Source organism: Salminus brasiliensis, chromosome 5 (assembly GCF_030463535.1).
Source record: "Salminus brasiliensis chromosome 5, fSalBra1.hap2, whole genome shotgun sequence".
Lineage (NCBI taxonomy): Eukaryota > Metazoa > Chordata > Actinopteri > Characiformes > Bryconidae > Salminus > Salminus brasiliensis.
Genome location: NC_132882.1, coordinates 5,234,932 through 5,254,986, shown reverse-complemented (window position 1 = coordinate 5,254,986; position 20,055 = coordinate 5,234,932). Strand labels below are relative to the sequence as shown.

Genomic DNA, 20,055 nt, shown 5'->3' with positions numbered 1-20,055 from the left:
TTCACACAATCATTTGTTCTGTCAATTATTTTTGGGCACGCGGTATTTTGGCTCCGTCGCAGACAGATAATATTAGCCACCACTTCATGTGAGCGAACAGGTTGCGACGCGATTCGAAATTCAGGCCATCTGCTTTTTTTAATAAATCAGATTTGGCTCAGGCTGGGCTTCATTGACCAAAATGCTGGAGCGTCCTTCTGTTACTTGAATGCAACAGCAATCCATCAGCAACGGGCTTCTGCTCAGTTCTGTGGATTACATCTGAATGAGGAGAGCCAAGCACAGCACCTGGAGATCTGCTCTTTTCCACAGTTTCTGGTCCAAACCTTAATCTGACGCACCTGACTCGAGCATTATGGCGTTACGGCTGGATATCAGCAGAATCTTGACATGGGGTGCGTTTCAAAGCAGGCTGTCTTAGTAAGCTGGGTAACTTAAAGGGGACATATCACGGCATCAAGACATTTTTACGATTAAATGAGCTGAATTTTGTGACGTCATAAAAACCCAACACACTAACATAGATTAGCTATTTAGCTTCCAGACCCTCGGATTGGGGCAGTAGGCAGTTTAAGGGGTCTGGGGTTGGCCAGGCTGGAGAATCTGATCTGGTCAGCCACAGGGAGGGTGGTGCTTTTACCCACTACTCTACACCAACCAATACTTTTATACATTACTCCAGCTGTAGCTAAGGCTGAAACCATAGAAACAACAGTAAAGGAGGTTGAAACCATAGAAACAACAGTAAAGGAGGTTAAAACCATAGAAACGGGTGTAAAGACGGCTGTATCTCTCTCCCTATATAGATTAATGCACTGCAAAATCTAGTGTACATGTGACATATGCTAGAATCCTTAATGCATACCATAATGCAATGCTGTGGTGTCTTACTAACATCGAACAAATAGATGCTGAGCTGTGTCTCAGATGGTCTGTTCACCTGGTGCCCATCTTTGCAAAGCCACCAGGCAGTTATTTCCAGTAACAGAAGATCAGGCTCTAAATTCTATAAAGGAGCCGAGAGACCTTAATCCTTAATCTGACGCACCTGACTCGAGCATTATGGCGTTACGGCTGGATATCAGCAGAATCTTGACATGGGGTGCGTTTCAAAGCAGGCTGTCTTAGTAAGCTGGGTAACTTCAGGGGACATTTCTCAAATGTAATGATGCTAAATAAATGAGTTTTAAATGACATGAATTTGAGTGACGTCAAAAAAAACTCAACACATTAACATAGATTAGCTCTTTAGCTTGCAGCAGTCTAACCCTGCCCAGTCATACCAATGTTATAAGGGTGTTATTTAGCTTGAATTTTTTAAACAGGGGCACAACAGAGGACAACTAATTGGAACGGAGCTCATTTGTGCATCATCACAACCATGCAAAAACCTTCTCAAACCATCTCACAAATCCCAGAAATGGCAACTTTATAGGACTTTCAATGGAAGTCAATGTTAGAAGCCTCAGTTTGGAGCATTCTGGATTTGGAACAGCCAATTTCTCATTATTTTACAAAGTGAACAACTGCAAAAATACACGATTTGTACAATACATATTAGTCTTTGAGGCCCAGTATCAAAACCAGTCTGTTTAATTATGAGAGACATGTTATAATTGGACTTTAGGGGAGATAAAGCATGAAATAAATGCAGAAAATTAGGCCTTTAGGCCAAAGTCAAGCCTGTCTGAGGAGAAGAGGTAAAGGACACTCCTGCTACACTATATTTCCTTTGGCTTTAAGTTATCTGTTTAACTGAAAAAGGCTGTTTTGTGAAGCAGGGTACGCTCCCCAGGTGGAACATTCTGCAGCATGGCAGCTCACTATGCTGGGCACCGGCGCTCTAAACGCTTGGGTTCTCTTCAGATTTCTCAAAAAGCAGCACTAATTATAGTAATGAAGAGACGGGCACACTCCCACACGCCAGCAAGAGCACTCCAGGGCAGACGCTCTTCCTGAAAGTATGCCACGATATAAAGCTTTATAATTACATTATACTGAAGCTCAATACAGTAGAAACACCATCAGTTCTACTCCATCAATCCACCTCTTCTTATATCAGCGGATATATCAGCTCAGAGCTGTGACTCATTCAGCTATTACCCACAGCTATTACCTTGCGTGCAGGCGGTGTGCATTCTGCACATGGTGCAGTCGAAGCCCTCATCCGCTGCATTCTCCGCCTCCTCGTCTGAGTTCAGACCCTGGCAGCATGCGTGCATCCACCTGAAGACCAGGCACATTTCACCATGACACTCATAAACAGGCTGAAACACTTGTGTGCAATTAGCTAACACCAGACAGCCCACTCAATTCCACAGGATCACGATAAAGACCCAGAGGATCTCTTTTTCTCTGTCCCTGCTCCAACACACCTAAACCAGCTCATTAATAATGAGCTAATGGGCTGCATTCTGCTGAAGGATGGTGGTCCAGGTGGGCCAATCTTCATGTGGCCTATTTGTTTACTAGTTATTATTCATGACTAGTATAAAAGGCAATCCAGCTTCACAGCCATGGCACAGCAGTAGAACGGTACACTTCATCTACCTACATCTGAGGCAGGGAACACACACCCGGAGCGGTGGGCAGAGCGGTGGGCAGAGCGGTGGGCAGAGTGGTGGGCAGAGTGGTGGGAGCAGCTAAGATGTTAGATGGCGAACGTTGAGGGAGGTGACAGCACTCCTTCACGCAATCCTTCACTCCCTCAACCCTACTTAACCTTATTAAACAAAACGCAAGGGGCCTGTAGGGCAAAAAGCAAGAAGCTGATGGGGCAAGAATAAGGGAGCTTGTGGGGCAAAAAGCAAAAAGAGAGGATTTGGGGGGGGGAGCAAGGAGCCAGTGGAGCAAAACGCAAGGGACTAATGGGGCAAAAAGGGAGAAATTGAAGGAGGGTTAGAAAGGAGCCTGTGGGACAAAACCCAGGGGTCTAGTGTAGTTTTCTTTCCACAATTTCAACAGATGACAAACTTACTGTAAATAAAACTACTGGAAACAGAGAAATCTGCAGGGCACAAGGGCATTGCCACAGCACTGTGACAGCATTGGGGGCAGCTGTGGAACAAGGTTAGAGAAGGGGTCTTGGGACAAGAAGGGTGCCAGTTCAATCCCCTGGACGGGCAGGAAGTGGGGTGGGGTTGTGGGGGGTTGGGGTTTAAGGAAGGAACAGTGTTTTCTCCTCCATCAACATTCATGGCTGACCTGCCCTTCAGCAAGGCACCTAATATCCGAATGCTCCGCAGGTGATGAGGTCGCGGCCCACCGCTCCATGTCACTAGTATAACTGTGTGTGTGTGTGTGTGTGTGTACTGCCACAGATGGGTTAATCTTGTGTGATCTTAATCTTTATTCTAAGAAAGCTTCAAGTAAACTGACGGTGATGACAGAGATGAACGATTATGCTGAAACTGTATTAATCCATCATGATTAAAATGTTCAACATCAGGTAGACGTTCAGATTTGACTGATTTGTGCTCATGTGTTAATATAAAATAAAATACAGTGCTTTTGTGATGCTGAATTATCTTGAAAATCTCGAATATCATGTAAATCTGCATGTTATTCACTGTACTGCATTTAAAACTCTCAGTAATTATATATATGTATGTATATTATATATATCTGTAGGTATTTTAGCCAGCAGTTATGCACATAAAACATCTTCAATCATCACCAGCCCACAATTCCCACAGCTATCGATGTACCTGAGAAGAATCTAGTTGTAAAGAAATGTTTGTCTCCCGGTCGGTTTCCCCTCTTAGCCGTTTTTGCCATGCTGAGGTCACACCTGGCACTGCAAAAAAAAAAGGTGGCTCACCTGTCACACTGCCTGCACTGGAGGATCAGCTCCTCCTCCCTGTAGCTGCGGGCACACACCGGGCACGAGGCCAGGCTCGCACACGGGCCACACTGAGTGTAGTTATTCTGCCAATCACAGCGCAGGCCAGGGGACGTGGCTCCACAATGAGTACAGGATACACACCTGGAGGAGGGGAGTAGAGCATGAGTGTGTGTGTGTGGGTGTGGATCACACATGCGCACACAGTGCAGGTCTTATAGGTGAAACTCCCATTCATGGCCTTCTGGCCTGCACTGTATGACTGCGCAGATGGACACACCTCATGAGTCTGCACGTGGCTCAGTGACGAGTGAGAAATCCTAAAAATAAACACTGCAGTGGCTCCAACCCAGCTAAAGCTCCGGCACGCCACGCCACGTCATACCGCACTGCAAACACAGCTCTGCTTGATTAGGGATTACAGCTGACATTACACCAAATATGAGGGAAATCCCGTCTATCTGCTCTGAAAACAGCTGTTAAACCCCCCCGCTGGAGATCAGGAGAGGGAGCGAGAGACCACCCAAAAAAAAAAATACACAAAAAAAATGTAATCAGAGTGAGACAGGTAGATCAACAGACAGATAGACAGACTGACAGGCAGGCAAATAGAAGACTAGACAGACAGACAGATAAACAAAAGGATAGACAGACAGGTAAATAGAAGACAAGACACATTCAGAGACAGACAGACGGGTAAATAGAAGGACAGATAGAGAGATCGGCAGACAGGCAGAGAGACGTAGATGATAGATGAGTGGAAGGACAGATAGACAGACATGTCAAAAGAAAGACAGACAGATACAGAGAGAAAGACAGACAGATAGATACAGAGAGAAAGACAGACAGGGACGGATGTACAGATGGACAGATGAGTAAAAAACTAGACAGACATAGGGATAGAGAGAGAGACAGGCAAACAGAAGGACAGATAGGCAGATAAAGCAGTAAATAGAAGGACAGACAGACACAGAGAAGGATAGACAGACATGTAAACAGAAGGACAGACACATACAGAGAGAGAGAGAGAGAGAGAGAGAGAGAGAGAGAGAGAGAGAGAGAGAGAGAGAGAGACAGACAAGCACAGAGATGGATAGACTGACATGTAAATAGACAGATAGAGAGATTGGCAGACAGGCAGAGAGAAGGACAGACACATACAGAGAGAGAGAGAGAGAGAGAGAGAGATAGGCACAGAGATGGATAGACTGACATGTAAATAGACAGACAGATAGAGAGATTGGCAGACAGGCAGAGAGAAGGACAGATAGACAGATAGAGAGTCAGAATAATAGACATGGATGGATGGACAGACTGATATAGACAGATGAGTAAAAAAAAAAAAGTATAGACAGACATAGGGATATAGAGAGAGAGACAGGCAAACAGATAAAGCTGTAAATAGAAGGACAGAGACAGACAGAAAGACAGAAACGAATGGACAGATGGGTAAATAACAGGATAGACACAGAGATAGAGATAGACGAGCAGACAGAGAGAGAGACGGGTAAACAAAAGGACAGACAGACAGACAGACAGCCAGACAAAGAAACACATGTGACGGGAGACGATACAGCGAGGGGCCGAGAGTGAGAGACTGTGTGAATTTACCATTTGCACTTCCAGCTGCCCTTGGGCACATTCTGCAGGGGTGGGTCGAGGCAGTACGTGTGATAGCTGATGTCACAGTCATCACACAGCAGCAAGCGGCCAGGGTCACTCGCCTGACCACACGCCTCACACACCGTACACTCCAGACACCGCCAGCCTTTACTTAACACCACCTTGGTGATCTGCAAAACACACAAGCAACAAAGGGGCAGAGGTCACAGGTCAGGGAGAGGCTGATTTTCCAGAGATGTGATGATATCAGACAGTGACCACAGGGGCAATTCACGCGTTGGGGGGAGGGGGGGGGGGGTGTTACTTCTTAAGAGGTATGGTGAGGTAAGGTGACCTCACTCATCTTCTCCAAACAGAAACACAACACCACAACGTCCATGTAAAGATCTCACACCGACGTGGAGTCTCCCCCCCAACACCACAGACAGGTCTAATGGAGCAGTAGTTCACAGCAGCTGGGCCACACTGAGCTCCAGGAACAGCGGTGTTGTTGACGGACAGCTACTTCATATTTAAATAAACTGTGCTCAGGTTTGGACACTCCAGATGTAAAGTCTCAGAACTTAATGAACTCATTAGTCCATAACGGACTCGTTACTGAAACGGGTAAAGCGCCTCGTCCCGCCAGGTTCTCACATACTACTGCTCGTCCAGCTGCACAAATGACTCCGTTGGATTTTCTTGCCATGCTTATGCTTTTTCCTGTTGAGGCAAAAGGCAATAGACTCATGGGGCAAAAAACAAAGGGCCTGTGAGTCACAATGAATGGGACTGATGGGGCAAAAAGCAAAAAATAAATGAGCTGATAGGGCAAAACGTAAGGGCCCCATGGGGCAAAAAAGCAAGAGTCCTGATGGCAAAAAAGCAAGGGCCCCATAGGGCAAAAAGCAAGGGGCATGCGGGGCAAAAATGCAAGAGTCCTGACAGCAAAAAGTATTGGGGTGATGGGGCAAAAGGTAACTGTAATGACGGGGCAAAAAGCAAAGAGTCCTGGTGGCAAAAATGCAAGGGCCCTGAGTCCTGGCAGCAAAAAGTAATTTGGGGATGGGGCAAAAAGCAAGGGTCCCATGGGGCAAAAAAAAAAAACAAGGGGCATGCGGGGCAAAAAGTAAATGGAGCGACAGGGCAAAAAGCAAAGAGTCCTGGTGGCAAAAATGCAAGGGCCCCATGGGCCAAAAAAGCAAGGGGCATGCAGGGCAAAAAAACAAGGGGCATGCGAGGCAAATTGTAAATAGAGTGACTGGGCAAAAAGCTGGTGGCAAAAAAGCGAGGGGCATGCAGGGCAAAAAAACAAGAGTCCTGGCGGCAGAAAGTAATAGGGTGATGGGGCAAAAAGCAAGGGCCCCATGGGGCAAAAACAAACAAACAAACAAACAAAAAAGCAAGGGGCCACTAGGGCTAAAAATTATGTTGATTGGGGCAAATTTAGAAAATAATTAAGTGATTAAATCTGGGCCAATAGCTAGGAGTGATGGAGGGGTGGAAGCAAAAGGGAAGGGGCATGTGTGATAAACCAGTAAGGGCTGATGGGGCAACCAACAAACCAAGACGTGGTGGCTTCGCACAGGCATTTAGTGAGCTGGTGTACTAGCACTAATGAGACACACTGAAGAACTATAAAGGCATTTCTTCCAGAGCATTACATCAGGATATGATGACTGACTGCAGAGCAGAAATTGTAAAGGGCTATTCTGGGCAGGAAGACGAGCACTTGCACAGAGGTATTATTAGCTGATGTGAGAGGTGAGGGGAATAACGGCCCTCCTTAACGCTGTGAGGCTTCTGACATGATAAAAATCTCTGGTGACCCTCCAGCTCTGCGTTAGTCTATCAACACAAGACCCACAGTGTTTAAGGTATGCCTCTTAATCCTCTTAACGTTTTACACATTACTCCAAAGCCGCTTTAGGCCAAAGACCTCACACACACTGGCCTGTCAAGCTTATCACACACTCCCCACACACCATTACCCTCCACCACAGACAGCCACATCATAATTCACACCACTCTTCTACACGGTCGCTCTGAGAACGGGCTGCGGGAAGAGCGGAGACTGTGGACATTATACACTGCATGGACAAAAGTATTGGGACACTTGCTTATTCATAGTTTTTTCACCTGAAATCAAGGAAAGGAGCCCAGTGAGGGCTTTCTACTAGATTTTGACACACTGCTGTGAGGACTGCATTTGATTGCATTTAGGGACAAGAGCATTAGTGAGTTCAGAATGTTCATGAATGTTCATCACCACCCCACCTCAGAAGTACTGGATGGAGCACCACCATCCTTCCAGAGAACACAGTTCCACTGCTTCACCTCTGTGTCAGCAATGTTTGCAACCTAAAGCAGCTGACTGCATTCCTTAGAAGGGGTGTCCACAAACTTTTGGACGTATTGTGTATCTACTGCGACTTAAAATGAGCAGCTTGTGGGTGCAAGTTGTCCAGGTATCACAAACGGGAATGATCACATGCTAATTCAGCCTTTAATGATAAAACCGCCCTGCAGACAGAAGCGGTGCTCTTACCTTAATGCTGACACAGAAGGGGTGATAGCACTGGCCACACTGAGAACAGGCCAGGAGCCTCCCCTCAGCACCCTGTCCGAAACTTCCACACACCACACACATGTCCTGCAGGCACAAAGAGAAGAAGACAGATAAGGACACACACACACACACACACACACACACACACACACACACACACACACACACACAGAACAACCTAGGGCTCATACACTTTCACCAATCCCTATTAGGAGCCCGGCAGCACTGAAGGATTCACATCTGCCAAGAGAGTGTGCAGTCAGAGAGGGGTCACAACCCCAGAAACCAAGCATGATGTAAATTAGCACAGAGGCTGAACTGAACAGGTCTGGAGCATTGATTAAGGCATGTGCAGATATGCAAGGCACAGGCATATCAATTTAGTCTATGATATGACTTCTAATGAAAAGAAGAGGCTGGAAGAGCTGTGCGTAGATTGTTTCTGTTTAGATTCAGGGGAAAGGATAAAAAATTAATAAAATAAATAAATAAATAAATAAATAAATAAATAAAAATGGAAAAAGTACTTTGGCCTCAGGTCTTCAAGACACAAATAGGAGCGAGCTGGAGAAAATAAAAGGCCAAAGAGTCAGAAACAACCTGGAGATAACCAGACCCAACCGCACTCCACCCACGCAAGGTCTCACACTCACCTGTTTGAGGGTGAAGGCGTCAGAGCTGGAGAACAGAACCACTGTGTTGTGCATGGAGTTCTCCTCTTCCTCTTTCACCACATACGGAGTCTCCACAAAGCTCACCTGTACACACACACACACACACACACACATATATATATATATATATATACACACACACACATATATACTTTACAGAAGCCTTAGAACCACTTTTGGCCCCTAATGAATCAAGTTTATAACAGAGGGACGAACATCAACACAGATCGGCCACTTCTTTAACACCACCTTCTTGTATCTACACTCGTTGTCCATCATATCAGCTCCACTATCTGTGTAGGTCTATAAGTCCAGACTGTCTCCATCAGTTTCTCTGCAGACTCTGTTATCAGCCTCCTTTCACCCTGTTCTCCAGTGCTCAGGACCCCACAGGACTGACCACCACAGAGCAGTGGGTCATTCTCAGCACTGCAGTGACACTGAGTGACATGGTGGTGGTGGTGGGGGGGGGGGGGTGTTAGTAGTGTGTGTTGCGCTCACAATTTTGGTCAACAGTCAAATACGCTTACTAGCAAGTATCCACTAGTAGCAAGTATCCACTTTAACAGATCCACCAGAGCAGTCCTGCACAGTACGTCAATACACTGCCCTGTCCTCAACCTGAGAACGCAGCCGCCATCATTAGCTAATCATAACGTGTAAGCAAGACTCCGCGTTCGTATCGGGTTGCAGTCTTACTTAACAGCTATGTGTCGTATTGGATTCCAATAAGCCTGGACCTGGCGGCACGTGTTTGCCGTGGAGGTGTGTGCACACACACATCACCGTTTACACAGCATATTACACTGGCAGGGTGTCAATACCAGAAATCTGCTCTAAACAGCAACAAATCTGTGTGCTTAGCGGCAGAGCCGGGGCCAAACGCGAGTCCATCTACTGCCTCAGGTTCTCCTCCTCAAACACACTGTGTCTCCCTGTACGAGGGGGATGGGGGAAATGTCAGCATTTGCTAGTCTGAGGGAGAGAAGGGCCATTTCAGCCGAGCTCTGATGGGGTGAGCTTTGCTGAGGTTGAGTGCTTTGCTGTGGGTTTAATGCCAGCACTATGCTACACTGAGCAGATCATCCTAGAGCTCCATTATTCATGCAAGTAGAGAGGGGAGTATAAAAAAAAATTATAATAAAAAAGAGGAGGTGGTGGTGGTGGGGGGTGTTGGTTGGCAAGGGGTCCATACCCCAGGGGTCACCAGCAGGCTGCAGTCCATCTTCAGTCTGGATCGTCCCCGACCTCCTCTGCCAGACAGGTTAGAGCCTCTGGGACGCCGCCGTCCGGGAAAGCCTGACCCGCGGCCCTGTGACGGAGAGAGAGAGAGATTTTTACACAACGACAGTAAGAACGCGACTCGGCCGCCCCTTGCCGAGCTGCTTATCAAAAATTGAACACACGTGAAGTCTGCGATTAGCTAGATGAGTCACTGTGAACCCTCTGTTTGTGTGCTCGACAGCCCATAATAAGAAAGAGACAAACAAAACCATGAGTTTATCACAGTAATCGGTCCTCTCTCTAATGACCCGAAGCCCCACCCTTCACATCATCACTGCCTCTAATAGCCCAAAGCACGGAACCTCCCAAGCCCAGTTTACTGATGGCCCCGATAAACCTCCCTCTGCTAAACCGGCCCGTCTCCACGGTGAAAGCTCTGCCTACATAATCCTCCGTCCTGCCATGACTCAACAGCTTGACCCACATATCGCTCCCGAGAACCGCAGCAGTGACGGACTGGCGCAGAAATCAGCACGACTGCCTGAACCAATCCGGAGAAGCTGGCGTCGACGGCTGCTGATCTGAAGACGCCGAATACCAATAAATTCCCCCTTAGGTCTCTGAATGTGCCGGAGGAGCTTATGGGGGTAAATGAGGCTGTACAACAGGTCGGAAAAATATTGGGGGGGAACCTTATATTGCAATAGTTTTCTTTCTGAAATATATAAAAATTGTGATTTACAGGAATGTTTTAGCTGATTTCACCAGAACTCATGACATTAAGGTTGCCCTCTGTTTACCCAAGGCTGGTGTAAATGGATGCTTTGCATTAATCTGAATTTTAATATATTTAGTTATATTAGGCCTGTTACATTAGGCTGTTTACGTTCGTCCTGTTACACTGACCTATAATTTTCAATTCAACGCATTAGGCCTCTTATGTTAATATTTTAATTTTATTTATTTTTTTATTTTTTTTACAATATCCAATATAATAGGCCTGTTAAATTAGACTTGTTACATTAATCCTGTTTTGCTAACTTTTGCTTAAAAAACAAACAAACAAACAAACAAAAAAAACTTGTTTTTAATATTCAAATAAATTAATTTGGCCCACTGTGTTATGCCATAACTTTTTTTGGATGATTTGTTGTCCAAAAAAAAAAAAAAAGACAATGAAAGATATTATTTTTGTTTGTCATTTTAAGACTGATAAAACTAATATAATGAATCATACTGGCATAGAAAAGCAGCTAAACCTTTTTGAACAGCAAAGTACTTTCTTAATTTTTTAATTTATAATTAAATTATATTGTAACCATTTAATTATTAATAGTTTGGAAGATTGTATGGCATTTTGTACCGCCTGTAAAAAAATAAGCAACATTTTATATATTTATATAATATTATTATTATATCATATATTATAATATTTTATATTTTTAATGTCTGTTAGTCTCAGTTAACAGTGTAAGTAATCACCTGTTGCAGTCCATTCTGTGTGTGTAAAGGTGGTGTTATTGACGCACTCTCCTATATGATAGATGGTGCTTCCTGCTCACAGGCCTTTGCCTCGCCTCCGACAGAGAGCAGATAACAGAACGGAAGCACGACTGTTTAAAAAACTGCTGACATTGATTTTTTTTTTATGTAAACACAATGAGCAACACTGAGGTCAGAAAAACTATCCATGAGGTGAGGTCCACATACTGTATGATCTGTCGATAACGGCACTGTTGCGACAGGCCTACATGACATCACACGTCCTGCAATGTGACTATTGCACATGCACACATTGCGACGGCCATGCTGAAACGGTATGCTGTGCAGCCCAACTGTACAATACCAACAGTGTAAACGCTGACTACTAAAAGCTAATCACTGAACTCATATTATCCCAACATGTCTAATGTAGGTTTGACACATTTTCAATGTAACTCGACTGCACAAACTCAACAACCCTAAAGACTGGAGACTTAAAGTCACTCAAAGTCAGCTCTGAAATAAAGGAAAACGAACACCCCCTGAACATCACCCTCTCAGTCTGAGCTGAACTGTGTGGGCGTGTGATGTGGACGGTCCAGCTGGCTTTTCAGAGCTTTTATTTTCTGGCAGAATTTAAACTTTGGTTCGGGAGGTGAAGTTACACTGTACTGGGAGCGACTGCAGTGACCGCTGGTGAGCGATGGTGACCAGCACAACCTGATGGACCATTTTTAAACAACGCAATTTATTATTGTATTTTTTATTACTATATTTTTATTATTTTTCTACTTTTTTTTTTCTAAAGATGAATATTTGAAGACCCAGCTTTTCTTTTAAGAACTTATTCTCTTGTCTATTCTTGTTGTAACAAACTATGAAAAAGATCTTTCCTAATATTCTTTCCTAATGGCCTTAATCCGGACTGGTTTGCTGGAGCATTGGACATCAGTGTCTTCCAATATCAAAACCAACACAGAAAAGTTATACTGAGGTTATGCAAGGCTGGAGTTATTATCTGTTATTTTAATGTGTATTTTGTTGTCATTTTTTTTATATTTCTGGTGATGGATTTTTGAATTATTTTAGTACTTTAGTACATATTCATGCGGCTCCACCCTGTCGCGTCTACCACATGGAAACATCACGAAATTTAAAGGTAATTTTACGATGTTTGATATTTATTGCAATATTCTGACATGCAGATAAATCGCATCAGTAGCGGCAGATTCTTCTAATCTCCCGTACTGATTACAGTCATTTAAATTAAACAGCACTAATTACACTCTCTGTAAAGAAACTGGTTGGCCAGTGTTGTTTAAGCACTCATGAGATCCGTCATACATTCGCTTGCATCATAGGGCTGGGCAATATGGTAAAAATACCATGTAATCATAGCTACAGATTCTTATAAACTACTATCAGATCCTCTCCCGTACTGAATACAGTGATTATTATTCAGTATCTGCTGCTCTTCATCTAATGAACCCTTCAGTCTAATTACACTGTTAGTAATGAAACCTGCAGCTGATCAGTGTTTATTAAGCACTAACAATACCCTTGATACCTAACTGAATGCAATCAAATCTTCACAACAATGCTCCTCCAAAATCTAGTAGAAAGCCTTCTTTCCTGGACAGTATCCCTCACTCCAACAAAAGCAGGATAAGCACTTTTTAATAGCCTTGATTTCAGAAGAAACGATGCATGAGCAGATGTCCCAATACTTTTGTCCAAATACACACAATGTGTGTTTTGCCCCAAAGCGGCACAAAAAAACAGTTAACGTGACGGGCCTAAAGATAAGCCTTCTGGCCATAATTCCCAACCCTGGCCTGTAATCTGTGTGTGTGTGTGTGTGTGTGTGTGTGTGTGTGTGTGTGTGTGTGTGTGTGTGTGTGTGTGTGTGTGTGTGTGTGTGAGGAGGCTGAGCTGCTGGGTTGTAACCTGCCTGAATGGAACACTAGCCTGGCTCTAGGCTCACGTTACAGCCTCTGCTCCTGCCACCCTGCCCTGCCTCCTGAGGCATCGTGTTGCCTTTGCGGTGGAGTCGAGGCTGTGGCCCGTATCCTCCTTCCTCTAGGTAATTACCTCACTCCCTCCTGAGCCGCGCTGCTCGAGACAGGAGACGTCAACTCCATTTAGAGAGACGGCCTGAGGAGGAGCCACGCTCCACCGCCTGTACAGTCTGTGGCTAATTTGTGCAAAAATGAATTATGGAGGAAAGTGTGAGGATTTAGTGAGGCAGGCACTCCAGCACTGTGTGTGCGCGCAAGCCTGAGGAGACCCCATAGTAAGGGCTTTATACCAGACTGGTCGGGGCGCATGTGCAAGAGGATGAGTAATCAAAGTCTGAGGGTTTGGCAGAGGAACTTGCCAAATGCATCACATCGATTTCAGAATCCGGTGAATCGTTACACCCCTGGCTGTTCAGTAATCTCCACCAGGCCTGGTGGCTACAATGGGCTTCTACTACTAGTTATAGTAATAAGTGACCAACTTAGAGAGCGACTCTGCTGTTCGGACACCCAGGGGAAGCTCGTTCCACCACTTCGGTGCAGGACAGTAAAAAGTCTGGACGCTCGTCTTCCGTGGATCTTAAAGGATGGCGGGTCGAGCCGAGCCGTACTTGAAGCTGGAAGGGCTCTTGGTGCAGATCAGGCTTTTGACCATCGCCATCAAGTACGGAGGGGCTGGCTGGTCCAGTCTTGGCTTTTAAGGCCAGCGTCAGGGGTCTGAATCTGATGACCTGGGCAGCAGCTACAGGAAGCCAATGAAGAGAGAACACAGCAGCAGAGGAGGAGAAGACGACCCGACCCGTGCTGCTGTGTTCTGGATCAGTTACAGGGGTCTGATGGTGCGCACTGGGAGACCAGCTAGAAGAGAGCTGCAGTGGTCAAGTCTTGAAGTGACGAGAGACTAGGATGTGACTCTGACTCTCAATTAATGTTTATTAATTAACTGACTGATTAAATTAGATTTATTATATCAGTGCTTTCGCCTGTTTTAATAAAGAGGTGACACCGCAATACTTCATATTTACTGGATCTGACTGATGATTCCTTCAGAACATATTTTTTTAAAGATAAAAAAAAACATTCGCAGAATTAATTCTATATACCACCTTAAAACAGCTCTGCAGTTACGGGCATGAAAGCTGTATCTGCAGCATTTAAGGTGGATGAAAATTCCCTGGAGAGTAACTCCAGCTTTGTGAGGGCAGCAGTCTTTGTTTACGGTGGTAAAACTGTTATACTGAGGTTATGCGACGAGCTGCACTCACGAGGCTGGAGTTATTATCCAGCGTTTTACTGGAATTTTCTGTTCCACCTTAAATCAAGTGAAAAACAGGGCTTGTGCATGTACATGTGGTATTATTTTAAGGTGGAATATATATTTAATACTGTAAGATCAGTGCATTGATTAACTCACTGTATCCATCGGTTGGGACCGTCCCAACCAGGGTCCAGCCCTAGATAGTCCCACTGGTGGGATCTTACTTGCTAAATTGTTCAAACGAGCTTCCAAAATTAAGACTGCAGCAGCCGACAGATCGGTCCAATCACCGCATCTAAACGCTCGGTGATGCCGAAGTGGATCTGCCACACTGATTATATTAATGTCTGCAGTTATTCATTGTGAAATTCCACACATTTAACAGCAGTCCTGCCAATCAAAATGGTTTAATCAGCTCTATTGATTGACAGGACCATGATAAAAAAATCTTACACAGCAAAAACAAGCAACTGAATAAACCAGTCCAGTTGCTCATTATCATGTTTAAATTTTATTTATTTATTTTAATTAATTAAATGATAATGATTATTTCTTTAGGTTGAATTGCAGTGTAACTTTTAATGGAACTTTATGTAAAAAGGTTTTTTACATGATTAAGTGTGTGCTAGAAGGGTAACAACCAATCATCATAATTATCAGATTTCATAAAACAGGACTGTTACACACTCCGAAACAAGGCCATCTATAAATGTCACACGCTAGTTGAGGCAGTGTGGCTCCAGTACTCATGAGAACAGCCCTGAGCCCGCTGCAGGTGGGTCCCTCCGCCTATTTCCATTATCTTTAACTATTAAGGAAAACATGAAATTCTGCCTTTTGGAAAACCAAAGAAGAACTAAGGCAGTACGTAATTCCTACTTTTCCAGATGTGTAAATCATGGGCATATTAACCCCCTTTAAAGGGGAATTCCATGGATCTGTATCAGGTTTTGCATAGTTAAATTGCCGAGATGTAAATGAAGTCGTTCAGAGTAGTTTTATGCAAAGCGCTGCACTGTCAAGGTCGCAACGGCTAGAATGCAAATACAGTCATTTTATTTACTATTCAAAACCACCAGAGTACCTGCACGTCTTCACAAACGCCTTCCACCTATAAAAATCTGATCCCATGATGAAAAGACGTCCATGAAAGAAGTCTATTACCTGCTCCCAACCTTGCTCCTGCCTCCTGTACATCTACCTCCTGCTCTGAGGGGTTAAAGATCTACAGCTAGGTCACTCAATTCACTCATCTGCACCCTGAAATGACTGAAATTACTGCTAAACTCAAATTATAATATTTCAGAATATTTCACATGTTTTGAGGCCAAAAACAAACAGATTTCTTTTACTTTTGATTATTTAATTGATTATGAAGATCTGAATTCCTCAGCCGTATTGATGGATATAAATCAGAACAAAATTACCTCTACAAATTAATAAACTCTCAACTACTACTACTATTTTTTGTTATTATTATTATTATATTCCTAAATATATAAAAAATGTAAAAAACCTACATTAATAACTAATGTAATAACTTGTCTAATGTAATACAGGGGTGGGCAGAAATTAGAATCGTGATAAACAATATGTATAACGTGGAAATCGTCAGTACATAAGGAACACTGTTCAACTGCACATCTCATTACAGAAAGTGTAATTAATGCTGTTTAATTGGACGGAACAAAAACTTAAGTGTCTTGGTTCCTCCCAAGTTCTTTTTCCTCTCGATCTGAGGGAGTTTTCCTGCCACTGTTGCCACCAGCTTGCTCAAAAGAGGCTTGGACCCGGATCTCTGCAAAGCTGCTTTGTGACATTTGTTGTGAAAATCTTATAAGTCAAAATAAATTCTCTGAATTAATCATTAAGTTTTTAAATATTCTTTTAACGTCTTCATTTCTTAAAATTTGAAGACTCGTAACTTATTTCTAACGTAGCTGTTTAGTCATTTTTGTGGCATTTTACAAAATATTATAAATAATGTGGGAAATATTTAAAAACCTTTACTATTCAGTTAATTCCTTAAAAACAAAGCAAAAGCAGACTGAAACCAAATGTTCAAAACAATTCTGAAAAAGTGAATTTTCCTTATGTAGACTCCAACAAGTACTTTCTGACACTATGATGTACTGCGATTTATGAACATGGACTAAATTACAAAGTTCACACTACTAAAAGTCTTCAAACGGCTTCTACTTCTGTTTTTAGCAATATGTTGTACTTCTGTTCAAAAACATTCAGCTGGAAGTTCATTTTCTTATACAGACACTAGAAACTAACAGTACTCTAAGTCCTGTTACTTTCAGTCTCCACTATTAATTACATTATATTAGACTTCTTAGAATTCTAGCAAAAAGACTGACGTCATCGTAAGGTTAAAAGGTAATGTTTCAGATTTTTTTTAAATATACAAAATACCAAATGTTTTACTTTCTGAAAGGAAAAGTTTTAAGAAGATTTTAGAAGATTTTTAGTAGCTATTAATCTTAACCTTTTCTTTAATATCAAGTTAAAAAAAACCCAACAAGAAATGTATTTTTTTTGGACACTTTTGTAAATATGGACCCTAAAAATAAGTTTTCTTTGGGGACTATTTTGCCTTATAACGCTTCAAATGTATCCCTCCATCATTTATTTATTACAAAATAAATAAATAAATAAATAAACCAAAAAAAAAACAAAACAAAAAACAAACAAACAAACAAACAAAAATATATATATATATAATGTATGGTAAAACAGTGTCCTCAGCATTAGGAAACTTATTCATGTAATTGTATGTAAATTAGTGCTATAACTTTTAATAAAGGGGCTTTTAAAGGCATTGAACTCTTCAGATATCTGGTTGCATTCACCCCCACTCTGAACAACATTCATAATTTCTCTAGAAAGGAGCGTTTCATCCTGAAGCCACTCTGAGTGTCTTGGTTCACGTCTTTATGGTTTAATCAGAATGTAGAAATGCAGAAATATCATCAAATAAAACCAAATACTGTTCAGGCTCAGAATCGCGCCGCCCTACCCAGCAGCAGCAGCGCTGAGCCTGCAGTAAACAGACCTCCCCCTGCCTCTGCCCTTCATTTACCACTTTGGCCGTCCAGACGTGCTCGCCCAGCAGCTGCCGGCTCTTAGGGCCATCCCAGCCCTCTGACCGCTCCGGAGACCAGGACGGAGAGCTTACTGTACTACGGCTGCTCCATGCAACCTGAAGGAGAGCGGCAGGGGCCAAAGGGGGAGGGAGAGGGGTCATAGGAGGAGGAGGAGGAGGAGGAGGAGGAGGATGGTGAGTGGAGTGAGAGGATGACAAAATGCACAGCCAAATAAATTGGAAAGACAGCGACTTTTAAAAGAACAGAAAAATAAATGAACACAGGCAAATAAAAGCATTACATCAAGACAACGGCAACAAGCACACTGATGAGAAGCCTGGGAAAAATCTGATCACATGATGAGAAGACACCTGCTCCCAACCTTGCTCCTGCCTACTGCGCTGAGAGGGGGGGGGGGGTCATGTCCTACAGCTAGGTCACTCAATTTATGCATTTTCAAATGACAAATTATTGCTAAACGAAAAATTATATTTTAGGATTGAAATCTTACGTTTTGAGGATAAAAACAAACATATTTCTTTTAATTTTGATTATTTAATTGATTATGAAGATGTGAATTTCTCATTTGCATCAGAAACGGAGTCTCACTGTGCTCTGAGATCTGCTTCTGCTTAGTTCTTCTCTGCCTCTTTGTCTCCATTGACTAAGACCGTCTTATTGATGGATATACTTTCATTTGTGAATCCAAACGTTTACAAAATTACCTTTATAAATTAATAAATCCTAACCAAAGTACTATTCTGTTTTGTTATTATTATTATTATTATCATCATCATCATCAATCACTTAACACCTAATTATTTCCAAATAGCATCACAACAACCAAAATGTAAATAAATAAATAAAAGTGTCATCTTTAGTTGGTCAAACACTTGGCCAACAAAGCAAAAAAAAAAAAAACTACATTAGGTTTTTAATATCTAATAACTTGTCAGGACCCTGTCTAATGTAATACAGGGTCTTGACTGCTAGTGTAATACAGGGGAGGGCAATATGATATTAAATCATGAGAAGTAGAGATGTACTGATCCGATATTAGGATCAGATATTGGTCCAGATATGAACAAAAGTAGCTGCATCAGGTTTCGGATAATTAGGCCGATCCATGAAACCGTTTTAATTAGTTGATGTAAGACTGAACTAAACGTGCAAATAAATAAATAAATGACAGTTTAGTAAAATTATATCTGTGTTCATTTCTTAAAATATATAAAGGAATGTTTAAGTCAATCCTGATGCCTTAAGTCTCTCCCACATGGTGAGCTATACGGTTAATTGATTTAACAGTGGTATCGATTGATATGCAAAGTTTACGTATCGGAACTGAAAAAGCCTTTTTGGTGCATCACTAATGAGAAGTTCGAATCTTCAGTACACAGAGAACACTGTTCACCTGCACCTTTCGTTAGAGAAAGTGTAATTAATCCTGTTTAATTGGATGGAAAAGAAAAAAAATGATGTAAATCACTGAACTCATTTTGTATGCATGACAAATATTGGCGTGGAAAATGTATCATGATTGAACATTTTTACCACATTGCCCAGCCCTAACGCAGTTCCATATTTACATATGTAATACTTTCCCCTTTCATTTTTGGGAATATTTTACATTTTGTATCTTAAAATAATAATAATAATAATAATAATAATAATAATAATAATAATATTAATGGAGAAACCTTATATCTCTAGTTTTGCAGTTTAATATTCCTCCATAATGTGAATCTGGCAGTTGTTCTTAATACAGCATCATAATTTCATGATGAATGAAACCAATAGAAATGCTCCAAAAGGACTCAGTAGGTTAGTCCATTCAACCTAAAGAAAAAACATTATAATTAAATTCATTAAATAATAATAATAATAATAATTAAATAAATGAACAAATTATTCAGCTCAGTTGCTGGTTACCACGTGATTTAAAAAAATGTAATTAAAATTACTTTTTTGTTTTTGCTGTGTAAGATATTTTGTATTGGTCCTGTAAATTTGCTACTTCAGCAATACGAGGTTTTTGCATGACCGCGAAACTTGATCAAATGTAATCATTTCTTTTGATTTCTGTTCATATTTTAGTGCAGCAGAATCACCTAAACATTGGAGCTCAATAAACACTTCAGCAAATATTATTATTATTATTATTATTATTATTAAACCATAATAACAGGCTCAGGCATCTTCTCCCTTGTCTGTAATTAAACTCCACAGGACAGCAGACGTCCAGAAGCTGGACCGGAGCGCTGCTCTGCTGCCTGTGTCCGGATCAGTGGACGT

At 42.3% G+C, this 20,055-nt stretch overlaps 1 protein-coding gene across 9 annotated transcripts in view; it reads right to left on the bottom strand.

Moving 5' to 3' along the window:
- Window positions 1-20,055, bottom strand: part of kmt2ca (lysine (K)-specific methyltransferase 2Ca) — a 197,845-nt gene that overhangs the window by 51,990 nt on the left and 125,800 nt on the right. For 8 of the 9 annotated variants that reach the window (XM_072679281.1, XM_072679283.1, XM_072679288.1 and 5 more), the window contains 7 exons: window positions 17,757-17,876; window positions 9,882-9,998; window positions 8,666-8,770; window positions 7,992-8,096; window positions 5,453-5,634; window positions 3,821-3,985; window positions 2,117-2,226 (listed from right to left, as the gene is read on the bottom strand). In XM_072679281.1, the coding sequence (XP_072535382.1) occupies window positions 2,117-2,226; window positions 3,821-3,985; window positions 5,453-5,634; window positions 7,992-8,096; window positions 8,666-8,770; window positions 9,882-9,998; window positions 17,757-17,876 (904 nt within the window). The remainder of the gene's footprint in view (window positions 1-2,116; window positions 2,227-3,820; window positions 3,986-5,452; window positions 5,635-7,991; window positions 8,097-8,665; window positions 8,771-9,881; window positions 9,999-17,756; window positions 17,877-20,055) is intronic. The other variant, XM_072679285.1, reaches the window with a different exon arrangement.